The 20,051-nt window shown below is 43.9% G+C and overlaps 1 protein-coding gene across 3 annotated transcripts in view; it reads right to left on the bottom strand.

The window, feature by feature from the left end:
• The window catches only part of KIF4A (kinesin family member 4A), a 38,377-nt gene that overhangs the window by 14,099 nt on the left and 4,227 nt on the right, over nt 1-20,051 (bottom strand). For all 3 annotated transcript variants that reach the window (XM_050966224.1, XM_050966225.1, XM_050966226.1), the window contains 13 exons: nt 19,042-19,131; nt 17,823-17,989; nt 17,414-17,508; nt 13,464-13,583; nt 11,893-12,068; nt 10,794-10,855; nt 4,837-4,969; nt 4,138-4,196; nt 3,829-3,934; nt 2,993-3,070; nt 2,465-2,650; nt 1,647-1,750; nt 32-176 (listed from right to left, as the gene is read on the bottom strand). In XM_050966224.1, the coding sequence (XP_050822181.1) occupies nt 32-176; nt 1,647-1,750; nt 2,465-2,650; nt 2,993-3,070; nt 3,829-3,934; nt 4,138-4,196; nt 4,837-4,969; nt 10,794-10,855; nt 11,893-12,068; nt 13,464-13,583; nt 17,414-17,508; nt 17,823-17,989; nt 19,042-19,131 (1,521 nt within the window). The remainder of the gene's footprint in view (nt 1-31; nt 177-1,646; nt 1,751-2,464; nt 2,651-2,992; nt 3,071-3,828; nt 3,935-4,137; nt 4,197-4,836; nt 4,970-10,793; nt 10,856-11,892; nt 12,069-13,463; nt 13,584-17,413; nt 17,509-17,822; nt 17,990-19,041; nt 19,132-20,051) is intronic.

The following is a 20,051-nucleotide window of genomic DNA, read 5'->3' as shown; positions in this document are numbered from 1 at the left end:
CTCAGAGGCTGCATATAGCAGTGTTAATTACCCGAATCTCCTGGTTCAGTTTGGAGACTGTGCGCTCTGTAGATTCTTTCAGTTTCAAGAGTTTTGACTGTTCATTCAATTTCTTCTTTAGATCATTCATTTGCCCTTCCAACTCTTGCAGTCTTTTCCTGCGTCGTTCACTCAGCCTGCAAAGAATCACCCTATAAATATATATCTAGTAGTGCTGTTCTCCAGGATTAGACTCCCCTTCTCCTTACTTTGAAAACAGACCCAGAATTGCTGTCTCTCACTTACCCCAGGGTCTGACCATTTTATAAAGCAGTTCCCTTCAGGTGAAGGGGAGCCCACTTAACTTCTCAATTAACCTCTTAACACCAACTAGTATTCAGCTATGAGTATAAGTCATGCTATACCAGTGCAACAATAAATCCACTCACAATCTGGTTCTATGGCTGCAGCATTGTACCCAGTTCAAAAGTGAAGCTTGTAACTAGTTATATCCATAGCAGCATCTCTAGTCAGCCCCCCTCTCCCATCATGGAGCCCTACAGCCCAGGACACGACCCCTCCCAGTGACATTAATACAGGAATTTCACTGGCACTGGAATCATCAGTGAGGGGCTGTGTCCGGCCATAGCCCAGGGCAGGCAACTTGTGCAGGAGAGGGGCTGACACACAGAGCTCACTGGCTCATAGCCCAGAATGAAAGCAGCTCCCCAGAGGGACTGCAGCCCGCAATTCCCACTGTATCCAGACCTTTGCCTCCAAGCCCGCAGCTAGAGTCCAGATCAAAATAGTACTTTTGTTTATCTGAATGCCTGGTTATCCAAAAGTTTCAGCTGCTCCCCAAGCCATTTGCAAAAAACAGGAGTATACTCTTATTCTTATCACTAGCCTCTTTAATCAGCAGACAGCAAAGCGCTTTAAAGACAGATAAGTCTGACAAGTCCTTCCCAACAAATCAAATCAAGTATGCATTATTCTTATTTTATTGATAGGAAACAGACACTGAAAAGGGAGAGAACTACCCAAGATCAGAGTCTGTAGCAGGGCTAAGAAGGATTCTTTGGCTCCCTGTTCTGGGCGTTCAGTCTCAAGGGCGTCCCCTTCCTCATCTCAACTCCTAGCAGGATGCACTAAGTCAGAATAGAGTCTCTACAAGAGAAACTGAAAATTTACTCATTCAGAGTTGAGGGTATTTCCCCCTCACACTTTATGCCAGTCTGTAGGATTAAAAACCTGATACAGCTGGCCCCTTCCTAGTGCCAAACATGAACCCTCCCACAGCCTCAAAACATACTCATTGTCTCAATTAAGTAGTTAAGATTGGACAAAAGATTCCCCAAAGCCCTCATTATCTGGCAAGGGTGTGAATGCAATTCCCTAGGTTGGTTCACTGTATAGTGTGGAGATAAAAACTACACCCAGCACCTGAAGTGTGCTGAGGTAGCAGATTTATCACCTGGGACATTCGTCATGGAGCAGACAAGCCCATTCATTGCAACAGTTTGGAATTTAGGATTTGATGTTTTATTCCAGTAGTCAGTATGTGCAGCAATAGCCAGCAGGGCTTTACTTGCCAGGCCAAGTGCCACTGATTAGAGAAATGAGCATCTACTGGAACCAATCTACTTGGCCTTTCTAGCCAGCCTTACTTTGCTTGGTTAACATCCTTCTTTGCAGTGTGAAGTGCAAGGATCAGCTCTTCTTTTTCTTTTTGCAGGCTGCTCACCTCCAATTCCAGGCCCTTGATATTAGTCTAGAAAGGAGACAGGAGCAGAGAGCTTCAGGCTACAAGTCTTGAAATCCTAACGGCTAGGGACAAGGCTAAGTAAGGCCTTGGGGAGCCATGTTTCCTTTCGATAGGTTGGACAACTGCACTGTTGTCAGAGGGCTCAGAAGACCTCCCCATGCAGCAACTGTAGGAGCCAGATCACTATATACCTGCAGTTAGCCTTTTAGTCTGGCAGTCATGTTTTGATCAATTAGTCAGGTGGGTTCAAAAATGATGGAATCCAGCACTTATAGGAGAGAGGAAGCCAGTTCAATGGCAGCAGCAGCTGAGTTCCATGGAGGCTAAGCAGTGCCACACCAGAAGTGCAATTCTGAGGAGTGAGTTGGAAGACTGGGATTACATGGAACAGTCAGTGGCCAGTGTCCTGATCAGAAGAAGCAAGGACTGTCTGCTCAGTAGAACCACGTGCAGACATTTAGGCACCATAGTTCTGCCACCTGTGGGCACCTACAGCTGGACGACTACCATTCCAGAAATAGCCTCTGTCACAGGACTTGGCCCTCTCATATCACACCTCAAGGCAATATGAAGTTCTTACTATGAGAGCCACCAAGGGAATGCTCATGTCCTGATGAATCCCTTCCCACACTAGCATTACAAAACCCACACATATGGGGTGAAGAAGAGGACAACACTGGACAGATATTTCCATGGGCCTTCCTGGAAAGGAGCGTTTACCTGGTATTGGGACTGAATGGGCTCCAGCTGGCTGTCATTCTGGGTCATTTTCTTGGCCAAGGCCTCTTTTAGAGCCAGGGCTTTATTTAATTCTATCAGTGCTTTGGACATCTCTGCCTGGCGGAGGGCATGCTGAGTGGTGAAAGCATCTGGGGATCTCTTGCTGTCCTGGCTGGTTTCTGCTTGCTGGAATAGAGTCACAATTATTAGCCAAAAGAAGCCAATTCCAAGGAGCTCTTCAGTGCTTGCATTGGCAGTTTGAACATAGTTAGCAGAACATTTGAATACTACTGAAGTAAGCAACAGTATTTATATAAAGTGTTTAGATTTTTTTTTACATAACTTTATAATTTTAAGGAGAAAATAAAAAAATAGGAAAGGATACAGTAAAGGAGGAAGGATGGATGGTAAGTAGTAACTAAGCGTCAAACACATGGGATTAGGGACCGGGAAAGATCTCATTCACTCAGTAATTGTGAATATTTACATCGTCAAAATCTGCAGCGTATCAGACCCCCCACTACTTACAGTATCAGATTCTTGCTCAGAGTTTGCCATCTCAGCAACAGCTTCCATGGATGCTGCCACACAGGCAGCACTTTCATCCTGTGTAGGGAAAACAGAGCACTTCAATGTACAGCAGTGAAAAGAAGTGCAGTTAACAAGGGCTCCTTGCTGTCCATTTAGAGCAGCAAAGGCTTCTCTAGACTCTGTCCTCTGATCTGAAAAAACTCCCCTCTCTGGGAAGAGAAGGCCACAGGCATCCCATTTTAACAGCAGCAGTGAATGCTTCTTCTGAACTGAGTCTCAATTGACTAGGAAAAGTTACTCCCTATCAGACATTTCCTGAACTACACGGAATTGGCAGCCAGTTCCTTATGGGGTGGTTGGAACTTTGAGAGACATCTACGAAGGGGAATATGGAACAGTCATATTAGACAAGGACATGGAAATTTTCAAACAGTTGCAGCTCCCTCCAATATGACCATTTAACTGAAATATAGAAGCTAAATCCCTGAACTTACAAGAGTTGTTTTTGCGCCCTGCATTACCCAGTCTTTGAACTGTAAATTTGTGCGATAGTCTCACTTCACAGCATTCTTCTGAGGATCCTCATTTACTCTGGCGTGAGCAGCTATCTGAGCATAAAATGGTCATTTTATGGCTTTGAAATTTCAACAGTAAGTCTATATTAAAGTAACTTGCCAAAAGCCATTTCACAGCCACACACCTGTGCAGAGGGCTTATTTAGCAGGGCTCTAAAGAAACAGCTACCTAGCAGACTAGCACCATACCACTGGGTTCCTCTCAGTAGAAAGCTCATTTGGCACAGGAATCTTCCCATTTTCTAGGTCAATTCTTACCTGCAACTGGACTATCACTTGCTGCAGATTACGAATCACTTCTATGTTCTCTTTGAGCTCTTGATCCTCCAGAGTCTCTACCAGCTTCTGCAGATCAAGTTTGCACCTGAAAAATTCAGACATGCAATGGAGTCCATGGGTTTTGCTTGGCAATTGCATATGTGACCCTCAATAGATAGGGTATTGCCAACATACTGTTCACTCTCCCTGCATACAGATGGACTTTGGAATAACAAATGCAGAGCCAATCAACAAAATGAGCAGTGTTGCAGGGCACTTCTGTAGCATATGAAACTGGATGGGACTTACGCAGCATGCTGCTGGAGTTCCTTGAGTTTGGCATTCATCTTATCATTTTCTTGTTCTGTCTAAGAAAATAAAAGTTAATTAGATACTGAATTATAGAAGGAGAAGCAAGAAACAGCTATCATCTTTGTAGCAATAGCTTCTTCATCATTCTGCCGTTAAGGTGACTAGCATAGTGATTTGATACGGGTTTCTGCACAATCAGCGGAAGGTTAGTTCCCTTTAAATGAAAGTAAGTTTAGACTTTTCTCCAAAGCCCACAAAAGAGCAGGTCTTAGGAGGTTTTGGCATCCAAGACATATTTTGACTTATTTAACCTTGGAATCGCAAAGTTTGGCAGCACAACCGCTGCGGGCAAATAGCCTCCAAATGGTCAAGACATACAGAGCTACAGTGACTGATGGGAGAACGAACAGGAATATAACACTGAATGCCAACTTCGAGTGATACATTTTCAGAGCAAAAGTATTCCAATTCTAGTACATTTGAGTTAAAACCTGCAGGCTTCACAACCAGATGCATTCTGTAGTCTAACTTCGTATTGCTACTGGACATTTTAATATGTTCCCTTCAAATTTGGCTTTAGTCCTCCAGAGTTAGATGCTCCTGAATAGCATTAGAACACTTGGTGGTCAGCTTCCAACAAGTAGGAAACAGTAAATGTGTAGCTTAAAAGCTCTTCACATAGAAGTTTAGCCTTACTAGAATGATTCTCTCCAACATCTGGGCTGTCTGACCAGCTGCCTCACTCAGACCTCGGCTCAACTTTTCATTTTCCTCCATCAGGGACTGGTTCTTCTCCATGAGGGACTGCAGATTCTCTGATGGCTTCATACTAATTAAGACAAATATGTATTATTTTAATGCCAATGAGGTGTTTACTGTTACAGACTGACAATATCTTGAATGAACTTTATTGAACTAAATTAAACCTCATTGAATTGGGCTTAATACCTGTGGGATACATTGTATAGGAAATGAAAGTGTTTATGTATTATGTGAGATTTTATGGAACTTCTTTAGCAGGAAGACAAAGATTACTGCAATCTTTGGAAGGTATGAGGACGTTCAAAGGTTTTTGTGGAACAATATGTTTGAAATGGATTTTCTTAGGAAGTACTTGAGGTGAAGAGAATGCAAGTTCTACCCCTCTAGATCCAACCTTTGAAGACATGCTTTGGGCGGGGTGGGGGGGGGGGAGAACAGAGAGAGAGAGAGAGACACCCCCCATTGTATTCTAATTACCTGCTTCTGAAAACTCCAGCTCAGAAACTCCTGGATTATAAAGGGTGGCCTAAACATGTCATGAGGGTACTTGTTCTCAGTTAAAGCACTTATGAACTGGCAACTATAAAAACACCCTCCTGAGCACTGCAAGATACAGCGCTGTAAAGCCTCAATGTAATCAGTGCCGCAGCGCTGGGAGCACGGCTCTCAGCGCTGCAAACTACACCCGTAGAGGATGTGGTTTACGTGCAGCACTGGGAGAGCTCTCTCCCAGCGCTGGTGCTCCGACCACACTCACACTTCAAAGCGCTGCTAAGTGTAGCCATACCCTTAAAATTGGTCTCCCACCACTGTAAGAACCCCAATAGGCTAACATAGTAACACCAGTTCCCTGACCAGCATAGAGCAACAATCAATGAACACAATGCAAGTGTAGACGCTGCATTATTTATGTCAACACTAAATGTCCTCTAGCAGCTGTCCCACAATGCTCCACACTGACTTCTTTAGTCATCATTGTGAACTCCATTGCCAAGGAGTTAGAGATCCAGAAGTCCCCAACCCCCTTTAAAGCCCTGATCACACCTAGCAGCTCTCCATTGTTGAGAGCAACTCTTCAGTTGACCATGTCGGCTACGTGCTCCAGATGCACGCGTGCCTGGAGTAGACAGGAGATATTGGATATCCTAGACATGCGGGAAGAAGAGGCAGTGCAGGCACAGTTATGGACCAGTCGTAAAAATTTGGACATCTATGAGCAGATTGCTCAGGGGATGCAGGAGAAGAGGTATGACAGGAACCAGCAGCAGTGATGTGTGAGAAACCGAGGAGCAGTGGCAGGCATACCAGAAGGCCAGGGAGGCCAGTGATCAATCTGGTGCCAAGCCACAAACCTGCTGCTTTTCTGAAAAGCTGCATGCCATAGTGATGGAGACCACCACCACTCCACACAGCACCGGGGATACCTCTGAGGGGCCCCCCGTCACAGGTCCCTGCCATGAACAATGAGGAGGTGGTGGATGAAGGGGAGTATGGGAGACAGATGACCAGGGAACCCAGCTGCGCAACAAGCCAGGACCTGGGTTTTTTGTTTTGATTCCATCACAGTCCAACACAGGCTAGCCTGATACAGGGGAAGGAACCATTATTTTCCAGTTACAAAGCTGGCACCCTCAAAGTAGCAGGACACAGTCTTTTCATTAATTTATTCATAGTAGAATAGGTAGTGGTACAACCAGAAAAAGGAGGTAGAGTTGCTATCTGCTTTTCATTCCCCTCCAGGATTATGCAGGGGCAGTTTATGTATGTACATAGGGATGGCCCTTGAATCCTCCTGAACGATCATGATGAAACTTTCATGGGAGTACTGTGCCAAAGATTTCTAGGGAGAGCTGCCTTATTTCTTCCTCCGCAATAAGACACTTTCCCAAGCCACTCAGCGATAACTTCAGCAGACACTACTGCACAGGATGTCGGTCTTGGTGGCTTCAGAACAGGAGCAGCAGCTGTGTTCTCTGCCTTTGTTACCCTCAGCAGTGAGATGCTAGCTAAAGTCACCATCTGTGGAAAACGGTGCCAGTATTCAGTGCCATTGCCCTATGCTACTAGAATCATTCAACAGAGCAATTCCCTCCTCATTTCCACATCCTCCAACAGGCCATACTGACCCTGGCTGGTGATAGGACTGGAACCATTCACAAGCAATCCCAAGCAGAAGTGAGAATGTAGTGCTTATAACTTTAGGGGAGCAAGGAGAGCAAGATCAACATTTTAAGTTTTACTTTCTGTAGCAAACATGCTGATAATGGTACCTCTGTTTGCATCTTCAGCTGCTGCCATTGTGGTCTTCAAAGTTTCCCGCTCCACACCTGAGTCAGATAAGGAGGAAAAAGAACAGGACTCGGGCTGACATGTTCAATGAGATCCTGCAAACTCGTTCTGCATCAGACTGTGAGCATAAAGCCTGGAGGATGAATGTTGTGGACATTCTGGAGAAGGAAAGAGTGGAGAGGAGAAAGGCCCAGGAGTCCCAGCAGGAAGAGAGGGAGAAGCATCAGGACATACTAGGGTTTCTCAGGCAGAGCACAGGTACTGCACACTGGTGAACATGCATGTTCAACAATCCTGTGCTTGCCTCCCTCTGCAGCCCATTGAGAACTCAATATGCACCCTTTCAATATTCCACCTGGCATCAGTGGTTGCTGCTCTACTTCTTCCATTCCACCCCAGAGAACATTAATGACAATCACAGCTTCACATTCACCAACTGTGACTTTCATGGGTTGGTGTACATATGTAGCCGAAATGGACATGAATGGCCTTTCCCCTTCAGAAGTTCTGTTCTCTTAATTTATTAAGTTTCTAATGTACTTGTTTTTGTTACAAAACTCACAGGATAATTTTTGTTTGTGAATGAATAGGTGCATTGACAAGGTTATATTCCTAGATGTACAGCAACCACCACATGATTTTTACCAGGGCACAAAAGAACAGGGACAGCCCATAAAACCATACCCTACTCTGGCTCTCTGTTAAAAACAGTCTTCAAAACCTCTGAGTCATATAGAAGAGCTCAGTGCGACGCTAATAGTCCATATATCTGGTTGCTCAAATTCAGCAGACAGCTGCTCCATCTCTTCGCTCCGCCATAGCAGAAACTTTTCTGACTTTGCTTCACATATTATGCAGGACACAGCAGGACACTATTGGGATATTTCTCATTGAGGTCCAATCTTATGAGTAAACAATGCCAGTGACCTTTCAAATGACCAAAAGCCCATTCAATTGTTATTCTGCACCTTCTTAGCTGGTAGATTATTCATTCCTTAGTGCTGTCGAGATGGCCAGCGTATGACTTCATGAGCAAGGGCAGAACATTGAATTCGTTCTCACTATGTTCCACAGCAATCTGTCCGCCAAGGAAATGTCATGTTCCCTCACATTCAGTTTTTCTTGTGGCTCTGTAAATACTCCAAGATCATGTACCCTGTTCTCGCAACACTCATGACAATAGTGCTGAGCTGTGCAGGCTCCATGTTTTTGTCAGAGATGGCAGACAGCGAGGAGGGTCACAGGTTTTTGACAAAAAAGTCACAAGAAGTATGGGACACAGATAGTTGCAAATTGGTGTATTGACCCCATGCTCCCAGACACTCCTGTGTGACTTGTTTTGGACTCTTCATGCATCTTTCCAAAAGACAGTGAGCTGAACGGTGGCAAGTTCTGCAACAGGATACCTACCCATGGAGCACTGCACTCTGCATCAGTACACTTACCAGGTGTGCTTACGCACACCATTGACACAAGCAGCCAAGTAAACCATGAACACAAGCAATGTAGTAACTGCAGCAGCTGTGTGCCAACATGACTTGAGTGAACATAAGTTTATAATGTAGGTATGACCTTAAGCTTACCAAAACCTCTATAAACATATGTAGTAGGTTCCTTTGTTTTTAAAATAGGTTCTCTCCCTAATGCTTTTTATCTTAAGAATAAAGTAGGCTTGCTTAAAAAGAATCGTGTAGTCACATATCTGTGACAATCAATCATTCTGGTATCAGTCTCTCAAGAGAAAGCAAGTAGGTCTGTTTAAGCAGACTGTCTTTGCTGGGAAGTGAAGGCAGGAAACTGTACAACCTGGAAATACCCTGGTCAGAAGGGTGAGAGAGACACATCTCCACCTGAGAGAGGCAACAGGTGGAAGCCTGAGGGTAGGCACCCCTGCTGAGATGCAGGTGCGGTCACCCTGAACTGTGACAGAAAACTGGAGAGAGATAAAACTCCTGTACTGAGAGGCTTAGTGTCTAGGAAAATGGCAAAAGTAATCTTTGCTTACTTGTAATTTACAGTTTGGGTGATGGATTGAGAAACTATACAGCAGACGTGCACTCTAGGAAGGAGGAAGTACAAGGGATTTTATCCTATGTCTGAGAAATACATGGTCAGTAAAATGCTACTCTTCAATTTAAAAAGCAGGGTCAGATGCCTGCTCAGGGAAGTTTTATGGGTAACCCCAACAGCTGCCTGTCAAACAAGGCCAACTACAGCTCAATCGCAACTTTAGTAAAGTTTTGGAGTGAGATTTAAGTTCTCTGTACATTTCAGGGCCAACCAAGGGGGAAGGGGAGGAGAGAGAGATTGGGGCAATTTGCCGCAGGGGCCCCCTCCCCGAGAATTTTTCAGGGCCCCTGGAGCCGGGTCCTTCACTCGCTCCAGGGGCCCCAGAAAACTCTTGTGAGGTCCAGGCCCCCGGAGCTTCTTCTGCTCCGGGTCTTCGGTGGCGGGGGGGGGGGGGGGGGGGGTGTCCTTCTGCTCCAGGGCAAAAGGGCCCCCTGTCGCCGAATTACCGCTGAAGCGGGACCCGCCGCCGAAGTCCCGGGTCTTCGGTGGTAATTTGGTGGCGAGGGCCCTGCCGCGGGTCTTCGGGGCACTTTCGCGGTGGGTCTCGGAGCAGAAGGATCCCTCGCCACCGAATTACCGCCGAAGACCCCAGGCCCCCTGAATCTTCTAGGTGGCCCTGGCACATTTCCCAAAAGAACTATGACAAACGGGCAGGATCAAGTGCTATAAAAAGTTAAATAGTTACTGTATCACAGACAAGTGGATACTATTTAGGCAGCATCACTGTGGCAGATGTTAAATTGAAAAATGGCACTTACTTAGGAGTTGATGCACTCTCTAAAACAGACCCATACATGCATCATTTCCTCCCTTGATTTGCTAGTGTTTGCTTTTTAAGCTAGAGAGGAAATAAAGTCAGTTGCTCATAATGTTTGTTAGCAGCCTCTTGGAAGGCAGATATTTACACTACTAAAAAGTTACCATTATTGATCAAGTTCTTCCCCCTGCCTCCTCTACTACAGCTAGACCAGGGGTCGGCAACCTTTCAGAAGTGGTGTGCCGAGTCTTCATTTATTCTCTCTAATTTAAGGTTTTGCGTGCCAGTAATACATTTTAACGTTTTTAGAAGGTCTCTTTCTAGAAGTCTATAATATATAACTAAACTATTGTTGTATGCAAAGTAAATAAGGTTTTTAAAATGTTTAAGAAGCTTCATTTAAAATTAAATTAAAATGCAGAGCCCCCTGGACTGGTGGCCAGGACTCGGGCAGCGTGAGTACCACTGAAAATCAGCTCGCGTGCCGCCTTTGGCATGTGTGCCATAGGTTGCCTACCCCTGAGCTAGGCTGTTGCATTCTTACAGAGGGTATTGCTGCACATGGAAGTGAAACATTGGCGCAATGAGATTTAGTGAGCGTGACAAAGGAGAGAGAAAAGGGACTTGAGAGATACTTGAGTGGCTAATTAGTTCCTATCTTAGCACCAAGTGCAGTCTAGAGCCTCAGTACAAGAGATCTAGTCTCAGCGGGGGAGGTGGAGGTGTAGGGAATCAAGGCCTCTAGTTACATTAAGCATTAGTCTATAGTTCTTACTTGATAGACACTGGGAGCGTTCCTCCATGTGCCTGCAACAACAAGACCTGCAGCTGTTGTACCTAGAGGGAAACAGGGGGGGGAAAAAAAAAAAAAAAAAAAAAAAAAAGTTAGCCAACTTTGAATCTACTTCCTTTATAGTAATCACCCCAGAGCACACTGATCTCTAGGAAAGAGTTGGAGCTGCAGGAATTAACATTAATGACTATCCCTCTTCATCAGTGGTGAACCAATGCTCCAAATGTTATTTGATGGTAGTGTTGCCTTTCACATGATAGAAAACAGAGTTTATGAGCACATCTTCACTGAGAAGCTCCTGGTACTCTCGTAGGGACAATAGGGGGAAGCGTGATCCTTTATGTTTTAGGCAAACCAGAAGTTGATTAACTAGATTTGCCTGCAATTGATCGCATATGAACCCATCTACATTTCCTATACTAAACTTGGGCAGTATAGCTGTGTAGTGTTTGGCTAGATGCCATACTTCACTCCAGAGATGGCTGCACTTTGATGGGAGTGACATTTCTTATGGTGTGTCCAGTGCACAATTGATGTGAAATGTAAATTGTAGTTGACACCAACACTTGGCCATGACCGAAGCATGACGTTGAAGGCCCAGCCTAACAGTGGAGAAATTGCAGCACACTTATAGTGGAGAATCTCAAGCAGCATGTGGCATTAGAGAACAGGCCACTCCATACAGACGAAAACAACATTTAAGGATTTTCTTTAAGGTGACCCATAGCTAAGTGAGTTCAGTGTATTTCAGCGATTCTCAAACTGGGGGTCAGGACCTCTCAGGGGGTCGTGAGGTTATTACAGGGGGAGGGGTCCTGAGCTGTCAGCTTCCATCCCAAACCCCGCTTTGCCTCGACCATTTATAGTAGTATTAAATATATTAAAAAAAAAAGTTTTTAATTTGGGGAGGTGGGGGTCGCACTCAGAGGCTTGCTATGTGAAAGAGGTCACCAGTTGAAAAAAGTTGAGAGCCACTGGTGTATTTCTCTTTTGTGAATTTGGTGCAATGAGGATTTTCTCACTTTTGCTATGCACAACACATGTTTCCCAGCCTCCAGCTGAAGGAGGGAAGTGTCAGTACCTGTTGCTTTAGATGATTTAGCTCAGCTGCCTGAGGATCAATGTTGATTATTGGTTTGTTTTTTATTTTTCTCGCCCTGTCAGCATAGCGCAAAGTATTTAAGGTTTCTTCTAGATTGGAATCTGCTGGGCTCACACACGCAATCATGAGAGTGTGGCTGTTACCACCCAAGGAATCTGAATAGAAACAGAATGGAACAGAGCATTATTGAGACAGTGAAAACGGCACAGTGGATTAGTGATGGAAAACCCAGAGCTGTAAGAGTGCACCATGTCCATAAAACATAACAGCCAACAAAGACAAGAGGTTTTGACCAACATGCTATTCATGTAATGCCCAATAGCTGATTTCTCCCATTACAAGAAACACCGGTAAGAAAAGCAACTTTCCAGGTTACAGCTAGTAAGAACCCAACAGAAATATGTCACGTCCACCTCCTTCTTACTTTTCCCCCCCAAGAAGTTAAAGAACATTTTCCACATATGCTATTTTGCCTCCTGTTTCTACTCCAAATGCTGGTGGTTTGACATCACATGCCCCTGACGGGATTCTCATGTGAAGCAGCTACACAATTCCCCATATCAATGGTTCAAGTACTCTTACTTCTACTGGCATTAGCTCCCCTGGAAGGTGAAATTTCATGGATACTCTGAACAGCCAGACATCAGATCAGACTTCATTCTCCTTCAATGTAAGGAAACATTTGATGATCTGAACAAATATACTCCCCCTGGCAATGAGCTGCCCAGCACGGCTTATTTCTTTTGCACCCAGAGTATACATTATCCAGCTGTGTGCCATAAGTCTCCTGACAAGGGCACAAATGGCCCTGCTCAAGTTCAGCTCACTCAACTGGGTTTCTTACTAAGAAGATTATGGTACCTTACAGTCCATGTTTTTAAAGATATAAAATACCATGAAAAATGGTTTTATGTAGCAAGTTCTCTACTGTGAAAAGGCAGACTGAAAAACTCATTTAGTAAAATGAGCTATTTCCTTTCTATTCCCAGACTAAAGTGTCATTAAGATGAAGACAAGATTTAAGATTCTAGATCAGGAATTTAAGGTAAATGACAACATTCTTGTAATGTGTTTATCACAGAAACAAGCATTATAATCTCAGAAAATTCAGAGTTAAGTTTAACCTTAAGAAAGCCAAAAAACACATCAAGGTGTAAATGTACCATTAAGGGACACAGCATCTTAGCTCTGCCCTGTAGTGACATGGTGCAGTAACCATTCAGTTATGATTTGTTGATATTAGTGATTGTGCCTCCAGATTAATGCATTTTAAAAAGGCAGTTTAGAGTTTCCCATGTTTTTTTACTTATTGTGTCACTGCAGGATAGAGTTAGAGTTGTTTGTGCCCTTATCCCAAATTGCACTCGAAGACAAGACAACAGAGGGTTTAAGGATCATAGGTATGTGGAATAAAGCACAAATAATACATTCATATCTGGGTCAGTAGGAACGTAACACTTGGCCTGAAGGTTACACAGGTCTTGATGTATTATTTTGTTACATATTTATTTTTAACTATAGAATAGAACTACACTAGGTATGGCTCTTACCTTGCAACAGCCGTGTTAACTTGGAGTCTCTGTAAGGGACAAAACCACCCTTCTTATTTTCATCGCCAAGAGCACTGATTACATTCCCCAGGCATAGGAGGCCTCTGTTAATGTTGATTCCTGCACACAAACAAACAAAATCCAAAGTGAGTAGGAGCTAAACCAAATAAAGAGGTTTGCTTTATTACTGTTTATGTCCTATACCTGCCAACAAAGGCCATAAAATGTAGAAAATGGAGAGGTTTAGTCCTCACAGAAAAGCTCCAGTTCCCAGAAGGAAATCCCTCCTTATGCCTTCTTCCCACAGGTTTGCAGAAGAGGTTTAATGAAGAAGGACATGATCATGACTACAGAACAGATGTGCTATGTGGAGCCATATGAAGCACAGCAGGTTAATAACTTTTGGTGTTGCCCTAGTCAGAATGGCTGGGGAACTCTTCTTTAAAGACCTGCTCTTTGCTCTAACTGAATATGCCCAAATAGGGAAAGAACAGGGTTAAAGTATATTAAGATAAGTTAGATGTATTCAAGTCAGCAAGGCCTAATGAAATTCATCCTAAGGTACTAGTTGACACTCTCTAAACCATTAGCAATTATCTTCGGGAATTCGTGGAGGATGAGTGAGGTCCCAGAGGACTGAAGAAGGGCAAACACAGTATGTATCTTTAAAGTGGGGAACAAAGATGACCTAGGGAATTATAGAGCAGTCAGCCTAATTTGAATACTTGGGAAGATACTTCCAAATTTATTGTTTAATAATATGTTCCAGTATTTACATGGTAACAGGCTTACAAGGAATAGCCAGCATGGATTTGTCAAGAACAAATCAGGCCAAATCAACCTCATTTCCTTCTTTGACAGAGTAAATGGCCTAGGGGATTTTGGGGAATGGAAGCAGTAGATGTTTATTTCAATGAGGCTTTTTGACAGTCCCACAAGACACACTCATAAGCAAACTGGGGAAATGTGGTCTAGATGAAATTACTATAAGATGGGTGCACAGGTGGTTGGAAGACCATACTCAGAGTAGTTATCAATGATTTGCTATCACAGTGGGAGGGAATATCTAGTGAGGTCCTGCAGGGGTCAGTCCTGGATCTGGTACTGTTCAGTATTCTCATTAACGACTTGGGTACTAGAGGGGAGATCATGCTTATTAAATTTGCAGATGACAGGTGGAAGGGATACAAGCACTCTGGAAGACAGGATTAAAATTTAAAATGGCCATGACAAATTGGAGAACTGGTCTGAAATCAACAAGATGAAATTCAATAAAGACAAGTGCGGTACTTTGCACTTAGGAATGGGGTTAAAAATCTACAGCTACAAAAGGAGGAATAACTGGCTAGGCAGTAGCACTGCAGACAAGCATCTTAAAGTTATAGGGGATCACAAATTGAATATGAATTAGCAACGTGATGCAGTTGCAAAAAAGATCAATATAATTCTGAAGTGTATTAATAGCTGTGTCATATTAAGACACGGGCAGTTGTTGTCCCGCTCTCCTCGGCACTGGTGAGGCTTCAGCTGGATTACTGTGTTTAATTTTGGGTGTAAAACTTTATGAAAGATGTGGACAAACTGGAAATAGTCAGGGGTGTGTGAGAGGGGAGGGGGAAAATGATACAAGGTTTAGGAAATCTGACTGAGAATGGTTAAACTGGTTATGTTAATCTTGAAAAAGAAAATTTAAGTGGGACCTGATGGTAGTCTTCAGATACATTAAAGACTGTTATAAAGTGGATGGTGATCAATTGTTCTCCATGTCCACTAAGGTAGGACAAAAAAATAATGGGCTTACACTGCAGCAAGAGAGATTTAGGTCAGGTATTAGGAAACTAACTATAAGGCTAATTAAATTCCAGAATAGGTTTCCAAAGGAAGTTGTGGAATTCCCCTCACTGAAGGTTAAGAACAGTTTGGACAAATACCTGTCTCCGTTTAGCTTGTCCTGCCTCAGTACAGGGGGCTGGACTTGATGACTCACTGAAGTCTCTTTCAGCCCTATATTTCTGACTCAATGAACATCAGTCTCATTCTACTAGATTCAGATATTTTTTGAAAAACCAGAGCCAAGGATGAACAATATCTGCCCTTCTCACCTCCTACTCCATTAGCAGAGTGCAACAGATGGCTTATTTTGGTACAGTCAAAGGTTCATAAAGAGCGTAGCAGGCGTGATGTTTTAGCATGTTGGACCTCTACCCTTATCTTAGATCCTTTCTGCCCAGAAAAGTCAATGCTGATATCAGTTACAGTGTGATGGTGAGAGTGGAAGACAAGGCACATTTTCCTTCCCCATACTTTGCTAGTTGAACACAGGAATGTAGTAACTGACAATACGCATCATCTAGTCCAGTACCCATCTCTGACCATGATCAACACCAGCAGCCTAAGAAGAAACCCTACAGTGGGTAGTTATGGAATAACTTGCTTCAGAGAAAGTTTGATCGTAATTCCCACTAGAGGTTGTCTTATGCCCTAAAGTTGAGGATTTATATTTCTTCCATAGCTCGTTTATTTTTAGCTTTTACTATGTGTCTGATGAAGTGGGTATTCACCCACGAAAGCTTATGCTCCAATACGTCTGTTAGTCTCTAACGTACCACAAGGACTCCTCATTGGTTTTGCTGATACCGACTAACATGGCTACCCCTCTGAAACCTGACAAGATATTCTGTTATCCAAGTAAAATGTCTAATGCTTTTTGGAATCCTGCTAAGCTAATGACCTCAGCAATATCTTGTGGCAGTAATATCTTCTGCCTTGTGTGAAAAGCTATGTATCAGTTTTGAATTGGCTGCCTTTGGATCTCATTGAATGTATATATGATCAAAGGCAAATAGAATTTTCAAATCTACTTAGAGTCCTACTCCTCTTCAGTGGCTAGCATGAGTTACTTCAAGTTTCCCCTTCTGCATCAACCCTAGGAATCTTGTTCTGATTTTAAAAGGTGACTACAGAGAAAGAACTGGATGAGTCCCCTAATGCAGCAGCTCTCAGACTATGGGGCAGGTCTCCTCAGCAAGGCTCAGGAATGTGTGGATTTTTTTTTTTAAAAGAGCTCTGGTTGTCAGCCCCAGGTGACCAGGACTCAGGCAGAAGGGCCTGCATGCCTGGGAGGCGGGGATAAAGGGGACAGCTGGAGCCTTGGCACTTGAGCTCTCCTCCCCTGCATCACACCCAGTCCCTCACTGGGAGGCAGCACGGCTCTGGCTATCAGTCATAAGGGGGCAGAAGCCAGGGTGGTCATGGGGTGCTGTGTCTGCTGTGAAAAGTTATATTGACAAAATATCACTTTTTACATTGCCACCCTTATTTCTGTGCTGCTGCATGCTCGCCACTCTGCCTTCAGAGCTGAGTGGTGGTATTATGTAGTTGTGGGGGGGAAATAGGCACACAAAGAACTACAGACACAAATAAGTTTGAGAACCACTGCTCTAGTGGATAAAAAGATTTTTTTTTTTTTTTTTAAATTTTTATGTTTGTTTTTGCTGGATTCCTTGGAGATTTGCAATGGAAGATCAGCCCTCAACTGAAGGTATATGAATCTTTCAGGAAGCTTTTCTTCAAAAGCATCTCATGCACTTGAGCTAAATAACCGAACAACATGGTGTTTGATAATCGGACCAAAAAGCTTCCCCCTCAATGGCATGTTTCAGTCACTTAGGAAGCCATGCTCCAGCTAGTCCTTCAGCTCTCAAAGTCCAGAAGACAAAGCTGGATATATTCCAGACATAAAAGCCAAACAGAACATTTAACTAGAGACCTTTCAAGCTCTCCTTATACCTCAAAACCCAGCAAAAACAAGAATTTTTCCCCTTTGTGTGTCACCTTTAAGGTCAGGATTTCAGAGTGGTGTGCTATATTTTGTTCTTTCCAGGAACGTCAGATGTGAAGACCACAAGCGTGCATTACTGAAGCTATTTGAAGTTATTGTGCTTCCTTACCTTCCTTTAGTCGGTCTCCCTCAGCCTTGGTTTTCTTTTGCCTTTCGGAGCCAGCAAGATCTACAAGGTGTAGCTTGCAGCGAAAGCTGTTGTTCCTACAGAAGACGGAAAAGTTACACTCCTGAGCTAACATGTAGTTAGAATGTGAGCAACAAGCAGGATGGAGGGGATCTTCACATCAGAGCTGATCGAATGGTTTAAGAATGCATTTCACATCAAAGTGCTGCCACTAGCTTTTGAAATTAGGGGAGTCCAGTGACTGTATATCTTCAATGCAGCTTTTTCTAGAGAGAGAGTCAACCATTACTGGTTAAAAAGGTTACCTTTTGATAGGCAAGTACGAAATCTCAGATTGACAAGAGACAGGGTTGAATCAGAACTGTTACCTAAGGAGTTATTGCTTTCTTACTTGTCACTTTTCTTTCTCTGTTCGATTGAAATGGTGAAGATTGCATGGGACCGCGAGGACTGAGAATTCATAGCTGTAGAGGCCACGGTTCTGGAATTGTTTCCCTGCTCCAGACAGAGAATGGTATCTCGGGCACACGCCACACCCCGTTCCGTTAATCCTACAATCTGTGCCAAGAATGAAGAATCTGGTTTCATTTTCTTCCCCTGCCTCCCAATATTCAGCCTTCATTTACTACATCACAGATGTGTACTTTATGTCTCTGACCAAGTCCCTGCTTCTATGCCACTGTGACCAAAACTAGCAAAGCAAAGGAGTAAGGAGAAAAAACACATTTGCACTCTAATGTAGTCTAACAGACTTTACCAGAAAGATTAATGCTCACCAAGAGGTCCAAACTTGTGCCAACTAAGAGCTGCATTAACAGCTTATGAGTAAGCACATCTAATTTCCAGCTATGAGTCCAGTATGCTGCCAGTAACATAAGTCATGCCTCATCTAAAATACAGAAGCAAATCCTCTGAGGGTGTCAGCATGCAAAGCTGCATATGAAATCCATTGTTCCATTCCAGGCATCCATCTAGAATACAGATACTACATATGGTCAAGGTTTTTGGATGCATGAAACTCAGCAACCCACTCATTTGGAAATGGAGTTTCATGTTAATGAAGTATGATTGACAAGCCCTGGAGACAAAAGCTAAATGTATCCATAGACCAGATACAGGATGAAACAGCAGCACAAGCTTTCCCTACACTGTAACCCAAACCCATGTATGGGCTTCAGGCCTACTCTGGGGGACTTAGAGACATAGGTTAGTTTCATATCTATGGCCAGTACCTGACATGGCCATTTCGCTGTAGCATTCATCTTTTTTAGTTTGGGAGAAGGCATGCAGCAAGGAAGTTTGGCTACGGGAACTGCAGTAATGTGTTAGTGAGTTAATGTTAACTCAAACCCTGATTTTATTTCATCAGTTCACTAAGAGCTTTAACTAGCTGTGGTCTGAAATCTAGATCTTAATGAAGTTACCAGAGTAGGTTTGAGAATTACCAGGACATTTAATTTAGAAAAAAAGAGTTGGAAGTCAGCATGCTTTTGTATCAGTGACTAGAGTGAAGCACAAGAGAGTCTGTAGAAGCGTGTCTGGGTTTGATTGAAACGCTGGACTCTGATCTCCGCTCCTCCCCCAACATGCCCTCTGTGGAAACAACGCACCTTTATGCCTTCTTTGGGGTCCTCCCGTATGCTGATTTGAGATCGTTCTCTAGACGGGGACAGCAGGTCTAGAATATCCTCATTGTAGATCTGAAGGTATTTGAACAGAAACTCAGAATAAGTGGTCCAGGCAGAAGTGGACATAGAGAACGAGTGACAATACAGGGTTAGGCTGAACCAGGCTAACTTTGCAAGACATTGCACACATCTTACTCACTAAGACATGCAGACTTAACTTGGCCCCAGTCCTGGGAGTTGGAGTTGTGTTATCATTAAATTCTATTTCTACATATGTGCCCCTCTCTCCATCCCCATGGTCTCCTCAATGACGGAAGTTCCACAAGCCTGAGCACCCCAATTCCCAAAAGAGATGAGTGTGAAGCTGGAGATGCTCTTTGCTCATCTGAGGCAAATCTCTCTAGGACAGCAGTTCTCAAACCAGGGGATGGGACTCCCAAGAGAGGCATGGGAATGTGTCAAGGGAGGAGAGAGCCATGTACTTTTTTGGGGGTGGGGAAGAGCTCTGGCTGTCAGCCCTGGGTGGCTGGGGCTCATGCAAAAGGGCTATGCACACCTGGGAGGCAGGGATACAGGGGACAGCCAGAGCTGCACCACCCAGGCTCACCTTCCCTAGTCTCCCCCTCAATCCCTCACTAGGGAGGTGGGCAGGCTCTGGCTGTCAGTTCTGAAGTGGCAGAAGCAAGGGTGGCACTGGGGCGCTAAGTCTACTGTGAAAAGTGATATTGACAAATCTCACTTTTCACATTGCCACCCTTATTTCTATGGTGCTGCTGGCATGCACTACCTTCAGAGCTGGGTGCCCAGCCAGCAGCCGCTGCTGCTCTCCACTCTGCCTTCAGAACTGTGTGGTGGTATATGTACTCCTTGCGTAAACGAGTACAGACACAAAGGGGTTGGGGGTGGGAGAAAGGCAATTGATCAAATAAGTTTGAGAACCACTGCTCTAGGAAGAAGTGCAGCAGTTCTATCCCCATTATAGATTGTGACAG

Source organism: Gopherus flavomarginatus, chromosome 8, assembly GCF_025201925.1.
Source record: "Gopherus flavomarginatus isolate rGopFla2 chromosome 8, rGopFla2.mat.asm, whole genome shotgun sequence".
In the NCBI taxonomy this organism is placed as follows: domain Eukaryota; kingdom Metazoa; phylum Chordata; order Testudines; family Testudinidae; genus Gopherus; species Gopherus flavomarginatus.
The sequence above is the reverse complement of the archived record's forward strand: the minus strand, read 5'-3'. Positions and strand labels throughout refer to the sequence as shown.